Here is a 19,218-nt window from a genome sequence, read left to right on the forward strand (position 1 = left end):
GGAGCTTATGCTAATGGTTTGCTGTTTTTTACCACTTTTTCTTGCCTTCTTTTCTCTCCACTCTCTGTTGGTGTTGTAGCTGTTGCTGTATATTTTGAATTTCTTTTCCATTTTTTGTTTCTTAATGCATTTCCTACGTTTAAAATACGCTGAGCTCTGTATGTTCTAGCCATTGCCGTCAAGATGTTTTGTATTTGTTTGTGAATTTCTTTCCGTACCTACACATACACACATTTTCCTTTAAAAAAAAAGTAAAACCGCTGAGCCAGTACTGTGGATTGTTTCCGATCTTTATGCCTTCGGTTGCATCCGGAAGCTAGATTGGCGAATGGCCACTGACCAGTTGTTGACCGTCACCACCCTACCCAGCCCGAGAGTGCAACGGTGGCGGGAAGGCAACCCCCGGACGGTGAACCCGACTGAATCCGTTTACTCGATTGGAGGAGAAAGTAAGTTTTGCTTCTAATGGTTTTGGTTGTTGTTGTTGATGTTTTTTTTTTTTTTTTGGAAATGGTAGTAGAAAGTAGTTTATTACAAAAAAAGAGAAAGATAGAAATGAATGCCTTCCGATGGAAGGGGCAGACAATGCAGGGGCCACCGAAATTCCGAAACGCTTTGGGGTTGGGCTGGGACGTGGGAAGTTGGTCCGTGCCGGCCGCTGAGCAGGACACTGTCTGCGGTTGCTGTTTGAAGCTGCTGCGCGAAGCTAGCAGCGCTCGCCAGCAACGGCTGACAACGGCCTTGCGTCCGGTGCCCGGTCCCTGGTTTCACTCGCATCCCCTCCCGCTCATCCCCGCCACTCGTGCATTGCGCCAAACCCCTACATGCGCCGCTTCCCTTCAATCGTTGTTGTCGTCGCCGTCGCCATTCGTCGTCGCGCGTGCGTGCGTGCGTGCATTTATTCTTCCTCTTCCTCCTCTTCCTCTTCCTCTTCCTCCTCCTCTTCCTCTTCCTCTTCTTCCTCCTCTTCCTCTTCCTCTTCTTCCTCAACCTGTGGAGCAAACGAAACGGAGTGGATCGGCCACCGGTTATTGGAGCGATCATATGCGACGGAGCGGGGAAATTGTTGCGGGGCGCGCACGCTACTTACCACCTCCTCGACGACTTCCTCGACTTCCTCGATCTCCTCATCGTCGGGCTTGACTTCATCCTCGCCCTCGGGGGTCTCGGGTTCGCCCGACTTCTTGCCCGGTCGCTCGCCGAACCACTTCGGAAGTTTGGCTAGTTTTTTTTTTTTTTTTTTGGTGAAAGAAAATAAAAAAATGTTGTGTTAGGTTATTGCCTCACAGACGGGCGTTTACGAACGGAACATTCGCACAACGGTTAGACAAATACACACTTATACGCGCAACATAGAGTTTTGTGTGTGAGTGTGTGGCAATGTCTCGTGTTTGCTGAATGCTCCAATTGCTGAGAAGAGAGCCTTGGCCTGGGCGGGGGGGAGTCTACTTACATTTCTGGCGGCCTCCGAACTGCTCCTTCCTCTCAGCCCATTGCTTCTCGAGGACCTCTTTGTTCAACGTGTCAAAGCCCTGTCGTTACGAACGGGTATGAGAGTATGGGGTGTAGGGAGGGGTTGTGTACGTCGAACGAAGATCACAGAACATACATGTTAGCAGTCGGAACAAACAACATGAAACAAAGAACATTGGAAACAGAACAGATTAATAACATTGGACTTTGAAAATGTGTAAGAATAGATGATAATTGCGATTGAATGTTTAAGTATTTCCCAACAACACATTCACTGGGAATCGATCTTCATCTACGCCATGTTTTGGCTTAAAATTCAATGTGAAACATGTACGAAAAATTTACGACAGAATCAGTTAGCGACAGTTTTTAACAATCGGCTCAACTCTCAACAAGTTTGAACATTCGACAATGTGACAAAACAACGAGATTAGCATTTTCGTTTACTTCACACGGTACTGATCGCGGTGCGCGATCTCACACGCAGAGCTTACTCTTTGTACGCGCCATAAACAGTTCCTGGCGTTGTGCCCACTTTTTGTTAATTTTCTCCTGGTAGTATGCGCTGTAGCCCTACAGTTTGCGATAGAGTGGGAAAGGAGTTTAACGAAAGCGTTGCTACTTGTCACGTCAAATAAGTTACAAAAAATGGTACGTAATTTAGGAAAAAAATATCATACATTCTGTACGCTACGAAAGGATTTTGTACATGATGTCACAGCTCTAGAGAGTGCCCCTTCAATGGCCCGTTTCTGCTTAAAAGGCTTCAAAATTGTACGCAAATAATCGAATACTTACACCTTCGAACAGCTTCTTCTTGTCATCGTAGGAGCGGGTATCGACACGACGTTCGTATTTGGAGGCGACTTGGATCTTGGGCTGTTTGTGTTACCATAGCAAAATGAGAAAAGCGATCATCAACGTTTCGTTATTGAAAAGGTCAGAGTTGGCGGGGAGAGTAAACAATAACAAACAACAACACTTACCGGGTACTTGCCGGTGAGGGCTTCCGGGTCTAGACCCTTCTTCAAGGCCTTGTGTCTCAGCTGCTGCTTCTGTCTTTCTTTCAACTCTTTCAACTGTTGGAATATTGGGGGTAAGAAGAAACGGTGAAAGACGCCATTAGAAACCTTACGGGGGAGAAGGGAATGAACGATTTGTGCCACTTACGTCGTAATCCTGACGCTTTTGCCTTTCCTCCAGATCGTACTTCTCTGTTTCCAGCTTGACGATCGTCTCCCACAGCTCGGTGGCACGGGCACGCAGCGAATCGGCACTCAAGCCATCGACCTCCAGGGGCTTGATGCGGAAGGACAGTGAGATTTTCTTTTCCTCCTCCAGCTGTTCCTTAGTCTTGTTGCGTTCCATCTGGGCGTTGGACATGCCGAACTGTAATCAGACAAGGGAGGGGGACACCAGTTAGCACCAGAGCACTGGCGGCCAGCACGTGCATTCTTCTTCCCCACACTTACGGAGCTATCCTTCTTGGTAATGGTAAAGTTGGGTCCCTTCTTATCTTTGTCCTTCATGGCCTGCAGCATAGCCTGGCGCTTCTTCTCGGCCTCCTCCAGGCGCTTTCTCTTCTCGTCGATCTCGCGCTGCTTCTTCTCCTCGACCTCGCGGACGCGGCGCTCCTCCTCCTCCTTCTTGCGCTGAGCCATGCGCTGCTCCTCCTCCGCTCGGGACACCTTGCGCTTGGCCTGTTTGTCCTTGAGCTTCTTGAGTTCATCCTCTTCCTTGGCCCGCTGTTTGCGCCACTCGTTAATGTACTCCTTCAGCTGTTCGTCCAAGTCTGAGCGCTTCTGGTCCTGGCGCTTAATGAACTCGGGATCGTCACCCCTGTGGGAGTGTGCAGCGTTTTCCGCGAGCAAGGTGAGGGAATAAAAATGGGAGGGGGGGGGAGAGGAAGAAAGAGAGAAACAAACGGTTAGCTAAGGTACGGTACCAACCCGCCGGGGCGCTGTTTGCTGGCGTACGCAATGGATCACGTTGCGTCCCGCGTCCTCCCGTAGTGTGATGGTTTCGGGGGAGTTGAGCGGGAGGGGACCGTGACCCATGCGGCAGTTTTACTTTGATGTAGGCAATTTTTGTTTTTTTTTTCGCTGATGTTTATACCGTGTGGGTAGGTTGTTGTAATGTGTGGACGACAAAAACAACGACAAACCAAAACAAAAAGCATCCCTCCCCACGTGGTTGTGGTGGTGGTGGTGGGCACATTCAAGCTCGGTATGTAACGGCGCGTCTTTGTGTGTGTGTGTGTATTCGTATCTGTAGTGTAGTAGTGGTGTAGTGTAAGGTGTACAAGATACAAAAATGGTTGCACACAAAACAAAACAAAAAAAAAAACATCGCAGAGACACACCACACTATGTACAGGCGTGTGCTCGATATGGCACAACCGACAAAAACAAAAAACACTTATCAACATGGACACAAAAGCACGCAACACGTGGCAAGCTTCGATAGAGGGGATTTTTTTTTTTGGTCCGTGCAAAATACAAACACCAATTTACAATCGAGAGCGAAAGAGAGAAAGAGTGGGCAATATAGACAAATAGAGCGAGAGAGAGAGTGAAAGAGATCCCACAATGTAGTGGCGATGATGATGAGCCCGTTGTTTGATCGGGTGGAACAACGTTGCACAACTGTGATCGGCAACAAACGTGGAAAATGTTGAAGGAAAATGCTCCAATTGGATAGGGAAGGAATTTCGATGAACAGGCGAAAAAGCGGTTAAAAGTTCGTGTTGAAAAGATGACATTTTTGTTGTTGTTGTTGTTGTTGTATGTTGCACAGCGCAGTCTGTGCTGTGCAAAAGGAGGTGGGATCAATTTTGTCAGGTTGTTGGTGCATGAAGAATGTAAAAATGCATCCCAAAAGTGTCTTGTGTCTCGTAAAGAGCAAAGATGCACCGTTACATTCCCCCCTACCCTTTGGGGTGCACCGCTTATGATGGGACCGTATTGGTACTGTGTCAATCGTAGTAAGCCTGCGTCTTTAATGGCGACAATCGCTACAAATTAGCAACGACAGGCACCGGAAGAATAGCGACAGCAGCAGCAGCAGCAACTAGATCACGCAAAACACGGACAAAGAGCGAGAAAGAGAGAGAGAGAGACAGAGAGAGAACGCAAATCTCGGAAGTAGTTTCCTTTTTTTTGCTGAAAACGATCGTGCTTGTTTAGTGATTAGGCTTCACAGCTCTGCTAGTCGTCGTCCCATCGACGAATGGCGATTAAGGGGAAAGACAAAACACGCTTATGTGTTGTGAAAAAGGAGAAAGGACCAGTCAGTGGCAATGTAGTGCAGTGTGATGTAAGGTATAATGTGTGTTCCATGAGTGTATGTGTGTGGAAGCATCGTCAGCAACAGGTAGGTCCTATCCCGGCAGGCATTGCTCTGGTCCCGTGGCGCCAGAGACGGGAACGTGGAAGTTAATTGTGCGTGAGTTTGATTTACGTGTAAGAGTGTGTGTGCGAGTGTGTAATAGTAGTAGTAGTAAGTATGGCAGCGGGCAGTGTTCAAAAAATCAGGTGTATAATATGCTGGACACAACAAAAAACAAAAATCAGGGCTGTAAAGATGTAGTAAGGCTCGCACTTACTCGGATTTTGCTGCCGGCCTGTTTTTGGTATATATTTTTTTGTTTTATTTTGGTGGGGATTTTGTTGCAAGGGAAGGTTTGGGTTGTTGTAGTAGTAGTAGTAGTAGTAGTAGTTGTTGTTGTTGGTATCACCATGGCAGCAGGGCATTTGGGGGTTTGATGAAGCGGTTCGCCAACCGGTGTCCGGATTTGGCATGATGTAAAATATGTGTTTTTTTTTTGTGATTTAAGGTTTTTGGTGATGATGGTGTTGTTGTTGTTGTTGTTGTTGTTGTGCGTTCATATGGCAACGAGGATGATGGCAAGATGATACGATGGTATACGTTTTTTTTTCCGTTGCACGCACAAAAACGCATGTCGACAACGAGCACAAAACGGGATTCGGTATCGCATGGCGGATGTCGGATGGCGATGTTGTTGGTTTTGTTTGTTTGATTTATTCGGACGAACGAATCGTCGACGAGCAGGACAGGTGGTCAGGCAGGATTCAGGTTGATGCATTTTTCGAACGCAGGTCGATGCAGTGCACGCGCAGTTTTTCGATATTCAGATGAAGGGACGGGAGCGAATGATGTGCGCGTGTGAGTGAGCGAGAGACAGAGTGGCAGATATACGACGGGGATACATGGATTACATTCAGCAGTGATGACGGGCGATGACGAGATGGCGAGAACGTTTCGTACATAAGAGAAGAGAGAGAGAGAGAGAGGGAGAGAAAAAATCGGGCAAACGGAGATCCATCCGCAAAACGAGTAAAAATGTTTATATATAAAATGAGAGAGAGAGAGGGGAGAGAGAGAAAAAAAAAAATACACAAAGGTATCAAAATGATGGGTACCACAAACGATCGTTTATGTACAGATAAAAATGAAACAAAACAACAAAAAATGGTAAAACAAAAACACAAAATATGATTTAAAAAAAAAACATCTTATCAACTAAACGAAACACTACGATGGCTTGTCACGCTACCACGGATTCTGAGGTTCGTCGGTCACGTTATGTACGATGATATTACACAGGCACACACACACTTTCCTAACGGCGTTAAAATGAAGCATTCGGTTCGGTTCTGACGACACATTCACTGGGTAGCAATATATTTGCTACCTTCGGGCAGCCAATTCCAAGCAGCAAATCAGAACGTAACTTGTTTATCCTATGGCGAACCGACCGACACGGGGCTCGCAGGAATTAGGGACAAGGATATGTTTTGCTCTTCATCATATCCTGCCAGCATGGACCATGGTGCCCGTACCGGACCACAAAAATCAACCAGAAAGATGCATTTCATTTTAGCGCCCCATTCCTTGGTCGGTGTAAAGATCATCAATTTACAAAAGGATTAGTCAAGTTTGTCCACAACTTCATACACACACACACACAAACACACGCAAACACATAGTAACACGCTAGCTCGTGATTAGTAAACTACGGTTTTCATTTCAGTTTGTTTCATCAGACGGGTTTTGTTTGTTTGTTTTGTTTTCTAAGGAAGCATTCCGTGTACTGAGGAGGGCTGCTATAGTTGTCTGTAGTTGGAGAGCGTTTGCTAGAGCTTTCGATTTGTTTGTACACATTTTTACACAGTACAACGTTTCGTTCACCCGTTGTGTAGGTACGATGAAGCTTGTAGTTTTGTATGTACAAATCGGCGTAAGTTGGCTCCCTTTAAATTCCAACGAAATTTGACATTGGTGTACAACCGCCAATGATTTCAATGTTTAAAAAAAAAAGTATACCTACGAAAAAAGGTTAACTCTGTCTTGTTTGTTTGCCTTTGCAAAGGAAATTTAAGGTACTTTTTTTCAACCTTCAAGGGCAGTAATTTAAATATTATTATTTTTAACCGCTACACACGGGGGCAGCTCAGCTAGCCCAAATAACACACGCAGCTGATACGCAGACGCTTGCTTGGAACACGCACCCGCAACTCTTCTCGCGCACGTTGCGCACACACACAGTTTACATGTGGTTGTGAGTTGCTTCGACTGAAAGTTATCAAAACCTTACTCTCCATTCCGGACTAGATCGGTCTACTGTTCGAAAGCAGAAGGTGTGTGTGTGTGTGTGTGTGTGGTAGTAATTTGATTTGGCAGATAAATGGGAAATTGGTAGTTTAACACACTAATGAACGTTAGGCGCGTTCGGAACGCGGGAAGTAACTACAAAGGGGGGGGGCGCGAGGACTTACTTCCTGGAAATAGAGAGAAAATTCTACATTTAGACATTTTCCTTCAAGTTGCGATTGTATTTTTTTTTCTTCTGGCCGCAATTGAGGAAGTTCATCGTGAAAGAAGGGGGAGCAGGTAGGTGAATGTTAACGGGATTGGAGATGGGCGTATTTGTTGAAAGAGCAAAACAAGTTTTTTTTTTTTGCTAAAATTGTTGACAGAGTGTGCATAGAAAGGAAGTGCTAAAGTGCGCTAGTAAAGAATTGATATCTGTTCCGATTTGGTTTGAAAGAGCGAAGGTGCCAGGCGCAACTCAACAGGTGCATCAACGCGAGCCAAAGGCCAACAGGTGTACTTGAGCTGGGTGGAACAATTTTGTTGAACAGGTTGGAATTTTTGAACGGCAGTACAGACTATAATAGAGAAATGGTTGCCAATGTGTTCAAATGTGTTGACACAAATTAAGTAATGTGAGTACAGTTTTATCATAACAATTTGGCCTTCAAAATGGTTGCAATTAATGCTGGTTAGTACGGAGCATACGTGGTTTTAGATACTGCAAGAAGATGCTGCAAGATTAGTGATCTATTTACCATTTGGATTACTATTTTTGATGCAGTTACAATTCAATTTGTACCGATAAACCGCAAAAGCAATACAGCAGTATTATAAACTATTGAGCCTTGCTATGCTCTTGTTCGTCCCCTATCGAGCTGCACCCCATTCATACAATTTTTCTATCTAAAGGGCAGATTTTAAATGAAATTTCTTCTCTTCTCGTTTGTATTTGCTACACGCTGGCGCGTACGCATTACGTTGCAGGCACGCAATATAGAGAGTTAGGGCGTTGAAGGTGTTCAGACTAACTGTTTATTGATAGATAAACATTGCAAAGAAGAAGATAACATAGCTACAAAGAGTAGGCGCTAGATAATTACACAGTAGTAAAGAGTTTGAGAGAAATAGAGAGAGAAATAGAGAGAGAGAGATAAAGAGACAGACGACAACTGAACCTCAATGTGCCACGTGCGGTTTCGGTTTGGGCACGGATTTTACGTGAACTTACTGTTCTTCTCTGGTTTCCTCGACGACCTCCTCCTCCGAGCTAAAAGAAATGGTGGTGGTTGAGAAAGGGGTAATGGATTAAATGAAACATAGAAGGAAAGGTGGAAAATTTTGTTTGTTTAATTTTTGGCTGCGGTTTGATCGCACAACCGCGCTAGATAAGCTAAATTTTGTGAAACCCGAAAGCCGAAAAGTGAAAATAGAAAGAACCAAAAAATAGAGATGGACGAGACAAATGAAGAGTGAACAATTCGTGCCTAAACGCAACCCCTGTTAAATTATTCTGCCTGTGTAAACTCGCAACAAACAAAAAAAAAACAATCCGCATTATCCTTTTGCGAGCAGAGGATCAATGGACCGGAGACGGAGCGAACAGTAAAATGTCAAAAGAAAATATTCACTGCCATGAAGATGGAACCACCTCATCCTCCTTGCAGCTTGTCCAAACGGGGTGGAGGTAAAATGCAAAGTAGATCAACGATGTGGTAAACCCGTTCGGTGGAGCTAAAACGCCTGAGGTGACATACAAAATAACAGAAAACAAACCTTTCCCCTTCGAAACTTACGCTGAGTGGGAGCACAAAAGGCAAACAGACGGTACAAAAAAAAACAGGAAGATCATCAAAATGACATCAATCTTGTGTATGCTGTTTCTGTATGTGGAGGGGGGGGCTGTAGGTGTAACAGATTAAGCTACGTGGATCAGAACCAGGTGTAACAAATAACATAAAATCAAAACTGTGTGAAATATTTCGATACAAAAAAACATTACTTAAACTACTCTTAAACATGAAAGCATGAACGGAACAGGTTGGGCGATTCAAACAGACTCCTTCCTGGCTTGGGTGCTTCGCAAAGTGTTTCGTCACCTTTTTATACACCTGCCAGGAAGGGAGGGGAAGGCAAAAAATGCTTACAATGGCAACAAACCAGTGGAACTAGAACGGGAACGGGAACGGCAGCAAGGCTTATGGTGGAAAGAAATGGTGAAACCGCTAAGGCAAAGTGAGTGAATGTAGTGTGATCGTGGTTTGAGTCGAAAGTAACAACATTATGATATACGGGTTTTGTAGATCACAAATTTGCTCGCAGCAGAGAGAAAGAGATAATAATAGACAACATAAAAAACAGAAATAACACTATAAAAAGAGCTAAAACAGCCTGACAAGGGTGAAAATGGACAATTGAAAACAAAAAAAACGGAGAAAGATATAAGAAAAAAAAAACATATACACTAGAAAAAGGGGGAGAAAATAACACAAAATTGTAACAAATAAAACAAAGAAAACAGGTGAACAAAATAACGAATAACGAAAATACACCAAAAACGTGTAGACAGATAAAGGCAGAGCACGAGTCAAACGAGAACGAACAAAGTGGTGAACAAAAAAGGGTGTAACAAAACAAAAATACAAAGAACCAAAGTAACTACAAGTATGGATCAATGGGGTGGGGGAGGAAGAGTGGAGTGGAAGACGATGTGGGGCGATAACATTGAGTGGTGGGTGTGGTAAAAAGGGGGATCGAGTGGGCTTTGCGAACGATCAACGGGCAGTAGTACTGTGCTTTTCGGTTCAGTTTCTTTTTTTTTTGGCTTTTTTTTTGCTTGTCTGAGTGCGATCGTGAGGCTTGCTGTGTGGGTGCTGTATACTTACGAATACTCTTCATCGTCAGACATGGTGGCAGGGGTACGCTAAGACCTGTGGGTAGAGGGGTGACGAAAAGAAAAGGAAAAGAAAGCAATCAGTTAGTAGAGCCTCACGAAAGGGATCAAGATGAGAAGTATGAGGATGGGTGAATGGTGAAAAAAATGCAATTAAATAGTTCAATTTTATCGTTTAAATTTACTGTGATGAAGGAAAATGGTACAGGAAAACGTTTGGTCTGGTCTGGATTCGACCACCTTTCGAAACAAACAGGTTTCTGTCGTGGCCGCGCCTAGGCCGCATGCAGCAGTGCGCTGTGGCAGTGTGCTAAGAATAGAAAGTTCTATTTTTGCTTAGTCTCATTGGGCGGTTTCATTTGTGTGATTGAGAGTGAAATCCGGCCCAAGAGGGGGGAAAAAACCCCCATGAAAAACAGCAAAATTCAACCTGTTCAAACGGTATGATGAATGGTACGCACAAGAAAAAACCCAAAAGGAAAACAGCCGCAAAAATGGAACCCAGGCTGCACGTAATAACGTATTAAGGTACGTAATATGATCAACCCCTGGGTGAGGCAGGTGGTAAGCAAAGGGGCCGAGCGGGAAACTGTGCCAACTATTACAAAATAGCACCCACGTCTTTAAACTGTGTTAGCCTACACCTTAAGCAGGGAGCCGAAAGAAGCGAAAGAAAAACCCCTACAAAAAGTGTTAAAAAAGAAAAACATGTCATCGTTTTTCTCACCGCCCGCAAACACAGGCGGCGCCGAAAAAAAAAAAGGCAACAGGCCGCCGTTTCGGAAGGCGAATTTATCTATTTTTAACCATCCGCTCGTTTGCTTCATAAGCACGACGTCGGTAGTGCTTGTGTGCATGAGTGTGTGTGTGTGTGTCCGTCCGTGTGTATGTGTGTGTGTGTATTTTTCCCTCTAGAGTGTTCGTGTTGTGTTTTTACAGCTCAAACCAGTTCGCTACCAAATCGGTGAATCGGTGACTTTGCGCAGGCACACCGAAACGCATGGTACGGTGCGCACACGCAGGCGCAATTGTGTACGGGCAGGCGAAAGGCAACAAACCGAGGGAAGAAAATGAAGAAAAAAAAACAGTTCAACCGACATTCACAAATACAGCACATTGGACATCTATTTCGGGAAACCTATCGTGAGGGTAGGAAGGGTAGAGCGGTATTATGTGGCCGAACATCGCACATCAACTTTTACCGCCTAAGGCTGACCATATCTGGATCGGGTGTAACCGGTGGCGAAAAAAAATACTATGATACGTCACAGATGTAGTGTGTAAAGTAAAGTTAAACTTGCAGTTTTTTTCAATTTAGCTTTTAGCAATCATGCAATTTAGGAGGTCCTAATAGACCTAATCGTTCAGTATTTGTGTCAACAACGATCACTAGATCTAGCGACCGAAGAATTCGATAGAATAAAAAAAAGCATAAATCCAATACCCTGCAACTGAAGCAAACACATCAAACGGTAAAAGGCAGGTTGGTTTTGCAATTTAAATGATTATCAATCTTTCATTTTAAACCAAGCCCCATGAAAGGTGTGTTACATTTTGCAATGCACCGGGCTTGTTCAAATTTAGTTAATTTTGTATGCAAATTTTAATATTTTTCTGAAGAAAAGCAGTGCTCATCGTGCTGCAAGATCACTGACAAGCAGATAGCAATAGCCTTCGTTTGCGTAGCAACCGAAATGTATGTAACCAAGATCAGCTCTGCTAACTATGATCGAAAACTGTAAAATTGGGCCACCACTGCGCAGCTGTGGTGCACCATTTCCATATCCATATCTAACTCTTTGCACATTTGCACATACACATACACACTCAAATACACACACAGATAGACACACACATACACACAGAAAGAGTGATAGAGCAGCCCAGGGACCCGCTGGTGTAAATATAGCTCCAAACCATTAGCTCATTTCACCACTCGGCTGCACAACGTCTTTTCATTGGTTTTTTTTTCTTCTTCTTTGCTCTGCTTTGGCCTGCAATGGAAAACACATCCTAGTATGCCCTGCAGCAGCCACGGCGGTATCGCTAGCAGTGTACTACTCCATCAAATGCACTTGGAGGCTGCATTGCTTGGTTCACACTTTGCGCATCAGTCCTTATCACGCTCTGCTCCATCGGTTCCCTGCTCGTTATATAACTGAACTTGTTCCTTTTTTTTCACACCACAACGATTGCTGGTAGAGCAAGAAGCACTGGCACGGCGGCGGATCGAGCTACGTGGTACGTTTTAAGGGCGGGTTCCGTACCCGGTGGCGGAACTTTCTCGATCTTTTCGCACGAACGGAGAAGCACACCCCGCTCCGTAGAAAATGGCAATTTGGCCGCAGTAAAGCGAACGCCAAAACCGTGCTTCGCTAGTTGCTTTAGTCTAGCCAAAACGAAATCCACTAACGGGCGCAACGAAAACCGAAGTGTACCAGGGCTAGGGCCAATATTTGATGCAGCGTGATCGCTTTTCCGTCGCTCTCTGTCCCTCGGTGCAGAATCAGAACAGAAGTTCGTTGTGGCAAAAACAGTGTGTAACAATATGATTGGATTTGGTGCCAGAGTTACTGGCCAACACTTACTGCTGCTACAAGAAAATGAATGTACGCACTGATCCGGCGGCCGTCGTCGAACTCAGTGTCACTGCAAGCGATGACTGAATCAACCAGCACCCGGGACCGTCGAATCCGGCCTAGAAATGGGCGCCCGAGTCGGGTCCCGATCGTGGGCCGCCATGTTGGTGCTGTCCTTTTCCTTCTCGCTCGTTCGCACACAGTACCGTACACCATTCCCATGTGCATGTGTGTGTATGTGTATGTGCGAGTATAAGGTGCGTTCGGGTATGGCCCCAGCAAAATGATTGCACATCGTTTGCTACGCTCGTGCCGGGTTTGTTCTATTTTCAGTGCAAACACGGGCGCTTTTTTTTCCTACTCCACACCGTTGCCAGTACCTTTGGCAGGCGCAGATGGATTTACTGTTTCGCATTTTCCTGCACCGTCCGTGGGGCTATCGATGTGTGTGTGTGTTTGTATGCATATATTGGTCCGAGTCGGGTGCCGTTTGGAAAGTGGAATGAAAAGAGAGCGTGGGCTAATCTGCGCAGACACGGGTTCGTGTCTTGCGGTTTGGTTTATTTATTCTTTCTCTTGTTTTTTTTTTTTGGTGTTCATCTTTGCCCGTCTGGTAAAATATGTACGGGTTCGACAAAACGTGGCCACACATGTACACACTCTCCTATAGCTCTGGACAAAAAAAAAGCATGCGATCAGTAGAAATGGGTGGGCGTGCATTATCTAGAAACGTCTTAAATAGATGTGCGTGCACACTCTCACGGCAGGCTGTGTGGAATAGCAAACCCTTTGCGCACTGGCAGGAATGATACTGCTTGGTAGTACTTTTGCACACAACCTAGGACTACCATGGGCGCGTAAGATGTACTTGTACCAAGTGGGGCGGCGAAACAGATGATTTGGTGTTCATCAATACTATAGAAAAAGAAAACCCCTGCATCGAAACGCACTTTGAACGCATGAACGCTTGAAGGAACTCGGTTTTGCACACCTACCAAATCCACCAAACGCTAGCCCAAACTGTTGCTGGTTTGTTTGGCTTATCGATCGTTCGCGGTTTGGCACCCGCACCGGACGTTACACCATCGCCCGGTAGCGCAGCGATCCTTGTGACGAGTGGTGCATGAATAATAGCGAGTATCGGGGATATGATCGGGTTGTCGCAGGGGCAATTATTCATGCCAAAAAGCGTTACATTCAGCGTTGGCACGGCATGGCTCGTTCTATCAGCAATTTGTTGGGTGGAGGCGAAGATCGTTTGGAAGCGAGCGCGCGTGTGGAACGTGTGTGGACGACATGGCACAGTTATAAAAACATAACCTTTCGAAAAAGTTATTCTTAGTAGTGAACTTAGATGGCATGAAATATCCTTTAATCTATTAATTTTTACAAAGTACCAGGCTTCTCCATTGTCCGTTTTCGTCCCTGGCAATAACTGATTTCAAGCTGTCTTAGTAGGGGACATTTCGATACAATACATTGTTTTTCATGTAAAGTTGGGGTTTCGATTAGTTTTGTATTTTTATACCATCTTTTAGGTGCAATCTCCAGCTAGTTATGATGAAAATGCCTTGCAAATTTTACAAAGCACTGGGCGTCTCCATTGCAGTAAACGATACGATGGAGACGCCTTGCCATTTGTACAAGTGCACTGGAACTTTAGGGTGTTGCGAGTGTATAACATATTTAAACAGTATTTTTAAATGATAGTTTTTACAATATAAATTAAAGTCCAAACACAGACACATTTTGTTTCATTGTTTGCGCGTTCAACAAGTGTCTCCCCAGTCGCAAAACGGTTGATTGATTCCTCGCTGAGTAGTGTTAAGTAGCTCCAAAACGGTGCGATTGCAAACCACCGTGAATGATGGAATGTCGTGCAGCAGCGGGCAGCTAAATGTAGCATGTCACCGCTGACGCCACACGGCCACACAGGCCTGTGCCGGATCCGCACAGGCGGAGGAAAAATTTAACGCTCCACCAAGACTACGTCATATCGTGACAGATAAATATAATTTCTTAATTTCGACCGGCCTACGCTCGCTCGTTCGTTCGCTCGCTGCGATCGCTCGCTGTGCGATAGTGTGCGTGCGTGTGCGGTACCACCTATACCAGTGAGATGGTGCAAGAGCCGGATTCCTTTTGTTGCGTTCAATTTTCCGAGCGATTCTTCCGAGTCGATGCTGTGCAGCGACCCCGGGGACAAGAAGGCACAAACTGGGTCGGGAGCCAATCTTTAACATGTATTGTCACTCGTAGTAAGGCTCGGGGGTTTTTTTTTTTAATGCAACTTACTACATGGGATGGGAAAACGGGGGTGAAAACGATCGTGTTGTTATTTATATCGGTAGAAAGGAACCTCACTGCAGCAGTGCCGAAGAATTGCTGCCACTGAGGGCAGGTCGTGCCACCTGCAGCTGTGTGCGTGCGTGCGGTTGCCAACGGTGGTGGGATTCTCATTAGCCGTACTCGCCCGAACGAATTCAACGCAATCCGTAAGCAGCTCCGTCAGGTGGTTAATCATTTACGGTAGAGCGGCGAACCCCAGCGCAGGCGATCATTTTTCAAGCTCAATGAACCATTATGCTTATCCCAGCCGTGGTTTAATGGGCCAAACCCTCGCCACCGTTACAGTGCAAACGGTTTTTTCTCTTCTTTATTTTTTGCTATGATTCGCACTAATGTCGGCGTCGGCGACTCAATAAAAATACACTTTGAATACACATACACACACACACACACACACCGAGAATTGCACTGCGCGGCCCTTTGTGCAGTATATCCGATGTGCGATCACCAAGGCCCAAGACAAAAGCTCTGCGCTCATCTTCATCAGCGGCTCCGTGCTTGCAGCTACATTCCGGCTTTAAATTACCCATTTGTTTGCTGCTGCGGATGCTATTTATGTGACCTATTTTTAGCGCTTCGTGTGGTTTTTAGTTATTACACCCACAGGTTTTTTTTTGCCACCGTTCCTAGCGGCTACACGAAAACGTTGGACGACGAAACGACAAACAAATCACACGTAGCTGAAAAAATGGGGCCAACACGGTACAGAGGGTAGCGAGAAGAGAGAGAGAGAAATAGAGAAAAAAAAACACATACAGAAGCTAGCACCATTTCCTCGGCTGTCGGTGGTTCGATCAGTTTGGTCGGATTGGAAAAGAAGGCCCCGTTCGGTTGCTCAAAATGTGTCAATCGTCGGTGCTGTAAATTCAAACCCCATCTTAGCATGATGAATGGAAGTCGTCGGGATGCGACTCGTTCGATGGTTAAATGTCAATGAGAGTTGTTGGACAAAGATAGCATTACCGAAAGTAAACATTAGACATTAGGCTGAATGCCCCAAATGTACGAACATATTACGCGAACCTTCCTTTCTATAGACGTCGTGGCTGCACAAGTCAGGCAAAAAGTTGTATTTATGTACTGCAGTTAAGACATTTGAAGGCCCTCTAACTCAACCTTAAAATGTAGGAAAATTTTACAAATTTTCGATATTAGTTAAAGCAATTTCAGCAAATAATGCACCTTGATAATTATTTTAAAATATTTTTCCTTTAATTTATCTAAGCTACCTAAAACTATTTTTTTGAGTTTAAGGTCGTGGATTTTCAATTCCACACACGATTCTCACGTCTGTTTAAGATCTTTTGAATGAATTTCCCTTGCTATATACCATCATATAGCTGGACCCAGCCAGTAACACAAAACAGTAATAATAGATTTTTTTCCAGAAAGCACGGCAATTAGCTCGCCATTTTTGCCACCGACCGTTGATAAATGTGTTCCCACTCCCACACGCACAGCGAATGTGTAACATTCAATTCGAGCCTTTAGTCGAAGGTGTGTGTGTGTGTGTGTGTGTGTGTGTGTGTGTGTGTGTGTGTGTGTGTGTGTGTGTGTGTGTAAAAGAAGACAAGAGCACAGAAACAAACATACAGCGGTTACAGCTTCCCACGCACTGGTACAATGTAATTTACATTTGTCGAGACAGTCCGGCCGGTAGAGCTCCTGTGTCTCACCCTCTGGTGATGATGTGGAGTTTGCTGTGTAGCTGAAATTATTGCTTTATTTTTCAGCTTCTTCTTTTCTCCATTTAAATTTTTTTTAAATGAAAGATATTTAAAAACTGTACAAAAAATAAAAATAAAAAAACATTAGAAAAAAGTAGCCCGCTTCTGGTACGTGTCCGTGTATCGGTTCGTCTCCAAACAGTTGACAACATTTGTAAACGTATATAAGAAGGTCACCGGAGTGGGACAAAGCATATTGACCGTGGGAAGGAGCGGGGAGCGCACTATTTTTAGTCGAACAAATAATGCGTGAAATTCAATCTATTGCTGTTTCGGTGTAAAATGTACATGGCGAGATGAATCTAGCAGCAACACGGTTTGCTTCAACACCCCGAAATCGGGATGACATCACGGCTACGCTTTCCAGAGTGGGGTGTTTTCGATCAATTTTGTGACTTATAATACAAGCATTTTTTTAAGCATATAGCTTCATTGCTTTGCTCGTTGTTTGTTGCCATTAGCTGCTCATTTAGAGTCCATGACAATGCCTGATAGCAAACCGGATGCACCGACCTAGTTCTGCTACGACGCGTTTACCTAGGAGTGTAGAATCCTTTGTGATTAATCACGACTAATCACACTTCCCCACGCTTCGATTATGCTGCTCATGCCATGCCAGGTCAATCCCTCCCTCGAGCTGCATTACAAGCTGCACAGATTTCGGGTGGCAGCCACCTTTGTTCCCAAATCCGGTAGCACCTTCAACCAGGGGTTGGCAATAAGTGCACGGTATCTCAGAGGCTGCGAGTTGCGAGCTCGGGTTCGGATTGCAGTTCGAAATAATTATTTTTCCCTTTGCTCAGTGAAGTAGCAGCGTTGCTGTCGCTGTCGCTTCTCACTTTGCCACCATGATCCCGCGCCTTTGCAGTTTCCCACCATCGATCGGGCATACAGCAGAACGGACCTAAGCGAATTGGGTAGATTTATTTTTGTACACAGTGAAGCTCTGCCGGCGCCCTTTTCACTCCCCCCCCCCCTACTAACGGTAACGGCACAAATACACACGGTCCATGCGGGCCAGCACGCACACAACCATAGCACGCACCGTCCATGCTCCTCCGATTCCGAAGCCGAACGGCATCGTGTTGGTCGCGTGTGTATTATTTAATTCGATAAATATAGAACCTTTACGGCGAATGCGAGCACGGTTAGTCACCGTGCAGGAATGAGGCGAAGCGCTGGCACTGGCAAAGCACGTACGCACGCGCAGCCGCGCCATCGCTGAACCGGTGCGCAGACGATCAATTTTCTGCAGGATCGGCTCTCGGTTGCCGATGGTACGGAACAAACCCAACCCGACGGTGGTACGCAATGCCAACCGTCACCGATCGCCGTTCGATGAGCTAACCACTGCTCACACGGCCCAGGGGGGGATTGCGGGACGGCGGAAGAACTGGGGGATTGTTGGAGACGAACGAAACAGTTTTTCTCTGGGGATGTGGATGGTGGATGGGCGTTTGAATGGAATACTGAAAATTTTGAACCAAAAAACCGAAAAACAAATAATAGAAGAAAAAAAAACACTCGCTGCGTAAATAATGGAACATCACGCGTTGGTTGGTGGGTTGGCTGTGTGTTTGTGTGTACGCGTTGGTGTTTACATTTTGGAGAAGAAAGGTTAAATCTTTTGGGAAAATTGTACAATTGCGTGATCGAACGGTGGGTGAGCGAGTTGGCAGGTTTCAGCCCGGATGGCGCAGGTGTCTACTAAGCCACCGAGCGAAAATTATAAGAGGTTAGGGATCGACGCTTAGCCGAGCGAAATGGCCGTAACTCGGCAATAAATTTTAATTGTTTACTGTTTTACACTGCAACAGTATTGTAGCAAGAGCCCGTTGTAGTTGGGTTAAGTCACGCAGTTTTGGATTTGTCTGTTTTAGCATAAGAGTATTTTAACGATGGCAATGAGGCCCTTCACGATTTTAGTCAGTTTTTTGTATGGAGTTTGACAGTTGGAGAAGCCTGCAATTTTCAGTCTAGATTATTCTAGCCTCAAAGCTAGACTTTAATTCGAGTATCTGGTCGAAAAACGGAAAAATAAGGTGGTGTTTACATTTATCCCAAAGTTCATTAAAGAGATGTGGTGATGGAATTCAGAATCAAAGTGTATGTAGTCCAGGTGGTCTCATAGAATGTTTTTATAATTTATAATTTAAATATCACTTTTTGACAGGGTGGATGAAAACTTTTGTTCAAACAAGCTTTCTGCAGGCTTGACGAATACACAAAACACTTATAAAATCTTTATTCAGAAACAGAAACGATAAAACTTAGCCTTTTAAATTCATGCCTTCTAGCATTGAGACAAGCCCACCTGTATATAATACCCACAGTGCCCCAATATTAGCTTAAATGTTTGTAATATGTTTGTAGTCCGTAATTCGCTCTGGAGAGAAATATAATTTAGATTGAGTTGGACTTGGCTATCTTTTCGGTACGCAATCAAAATCGTTAATCATTTCACTAACAATAAATCAATTATTCAATATAATTTTTAATCATAAGCCCGCGTTAAAGCTCCAGTAAAATTGAACGTGAAATTTTGGGTTTTTTCTGCTATATTTCAAAAATAAAAAAAAAGTTA

The 19,218-nt window shown here is 44.8% G+C and overlaps 1 protein-coding gene across 8 annotated transcripts; it reads right to left on the reverse strand.

Annotated features, from left to right (window-relative positions):
* Positions 1-31: 31 nt before the first annotated feature.
* Positions 32-12,683, reverse strand: LOC121588900 (troponin T, skeletal muscle). Of its 8 annotated transcripts, none has more exons than XM_041907336.1 (11): positions 12,568-12,683; positions 9,972-10,016; positions 8,318-8,356; positions 5,078-5,095; positions 2,946-3,312; positions 2,644-2,862; positions 2,460-2,552; positions 2,272-2,352; positions 1,454-1,532; positions 1,091-1,221; positions 32-991 (listed from the first exon to the last, which is right to left on the reverse strand). In XM_041907336.1, the coding sequence occupies exons 2-11, from the start codon at positions 9,992-9,994 to the stop codon at positions 899-901; spliced, it is 1,143 nt and encodes a 380-aa protein (XP_041763270.1). In that variant the 5' UTR covers positions 9,995-10,016; positions 12,568-12,683; the 3' UTR covers positions 32-898. The 8 variants fall into 8 exon arrangements, with proteins under 8 accessions (XP_041763270.1, XP_041763271.1, XP_041763272.1 ...); XM_041907337.1 differs by lacking the exon at positions 1,454-1,532 and adding an exon at positions 1,968-2,046; XM_041907338.1 differs by having other exon boundaries at positions 8,314-8,356.
* Between the last annotated feature and the right edge of the window lie 6,535 nt (positions 12,684-19,218).

Source organism: Anopheles merus, chromosome 2R, assembly GCF_017562075.2.
Source record: "Anopheles merus strain MAF chromosome 2R, AmerM5.1, whole genome shotgun sequence".
In the NCBI taxonomy this organism is placed as follows: domain Eukaryota; kingdom Metazoa; phylum Arthropoda; class Insecta; order Diptera; family Culicidae; genus Anopheles; species Anopheles merus.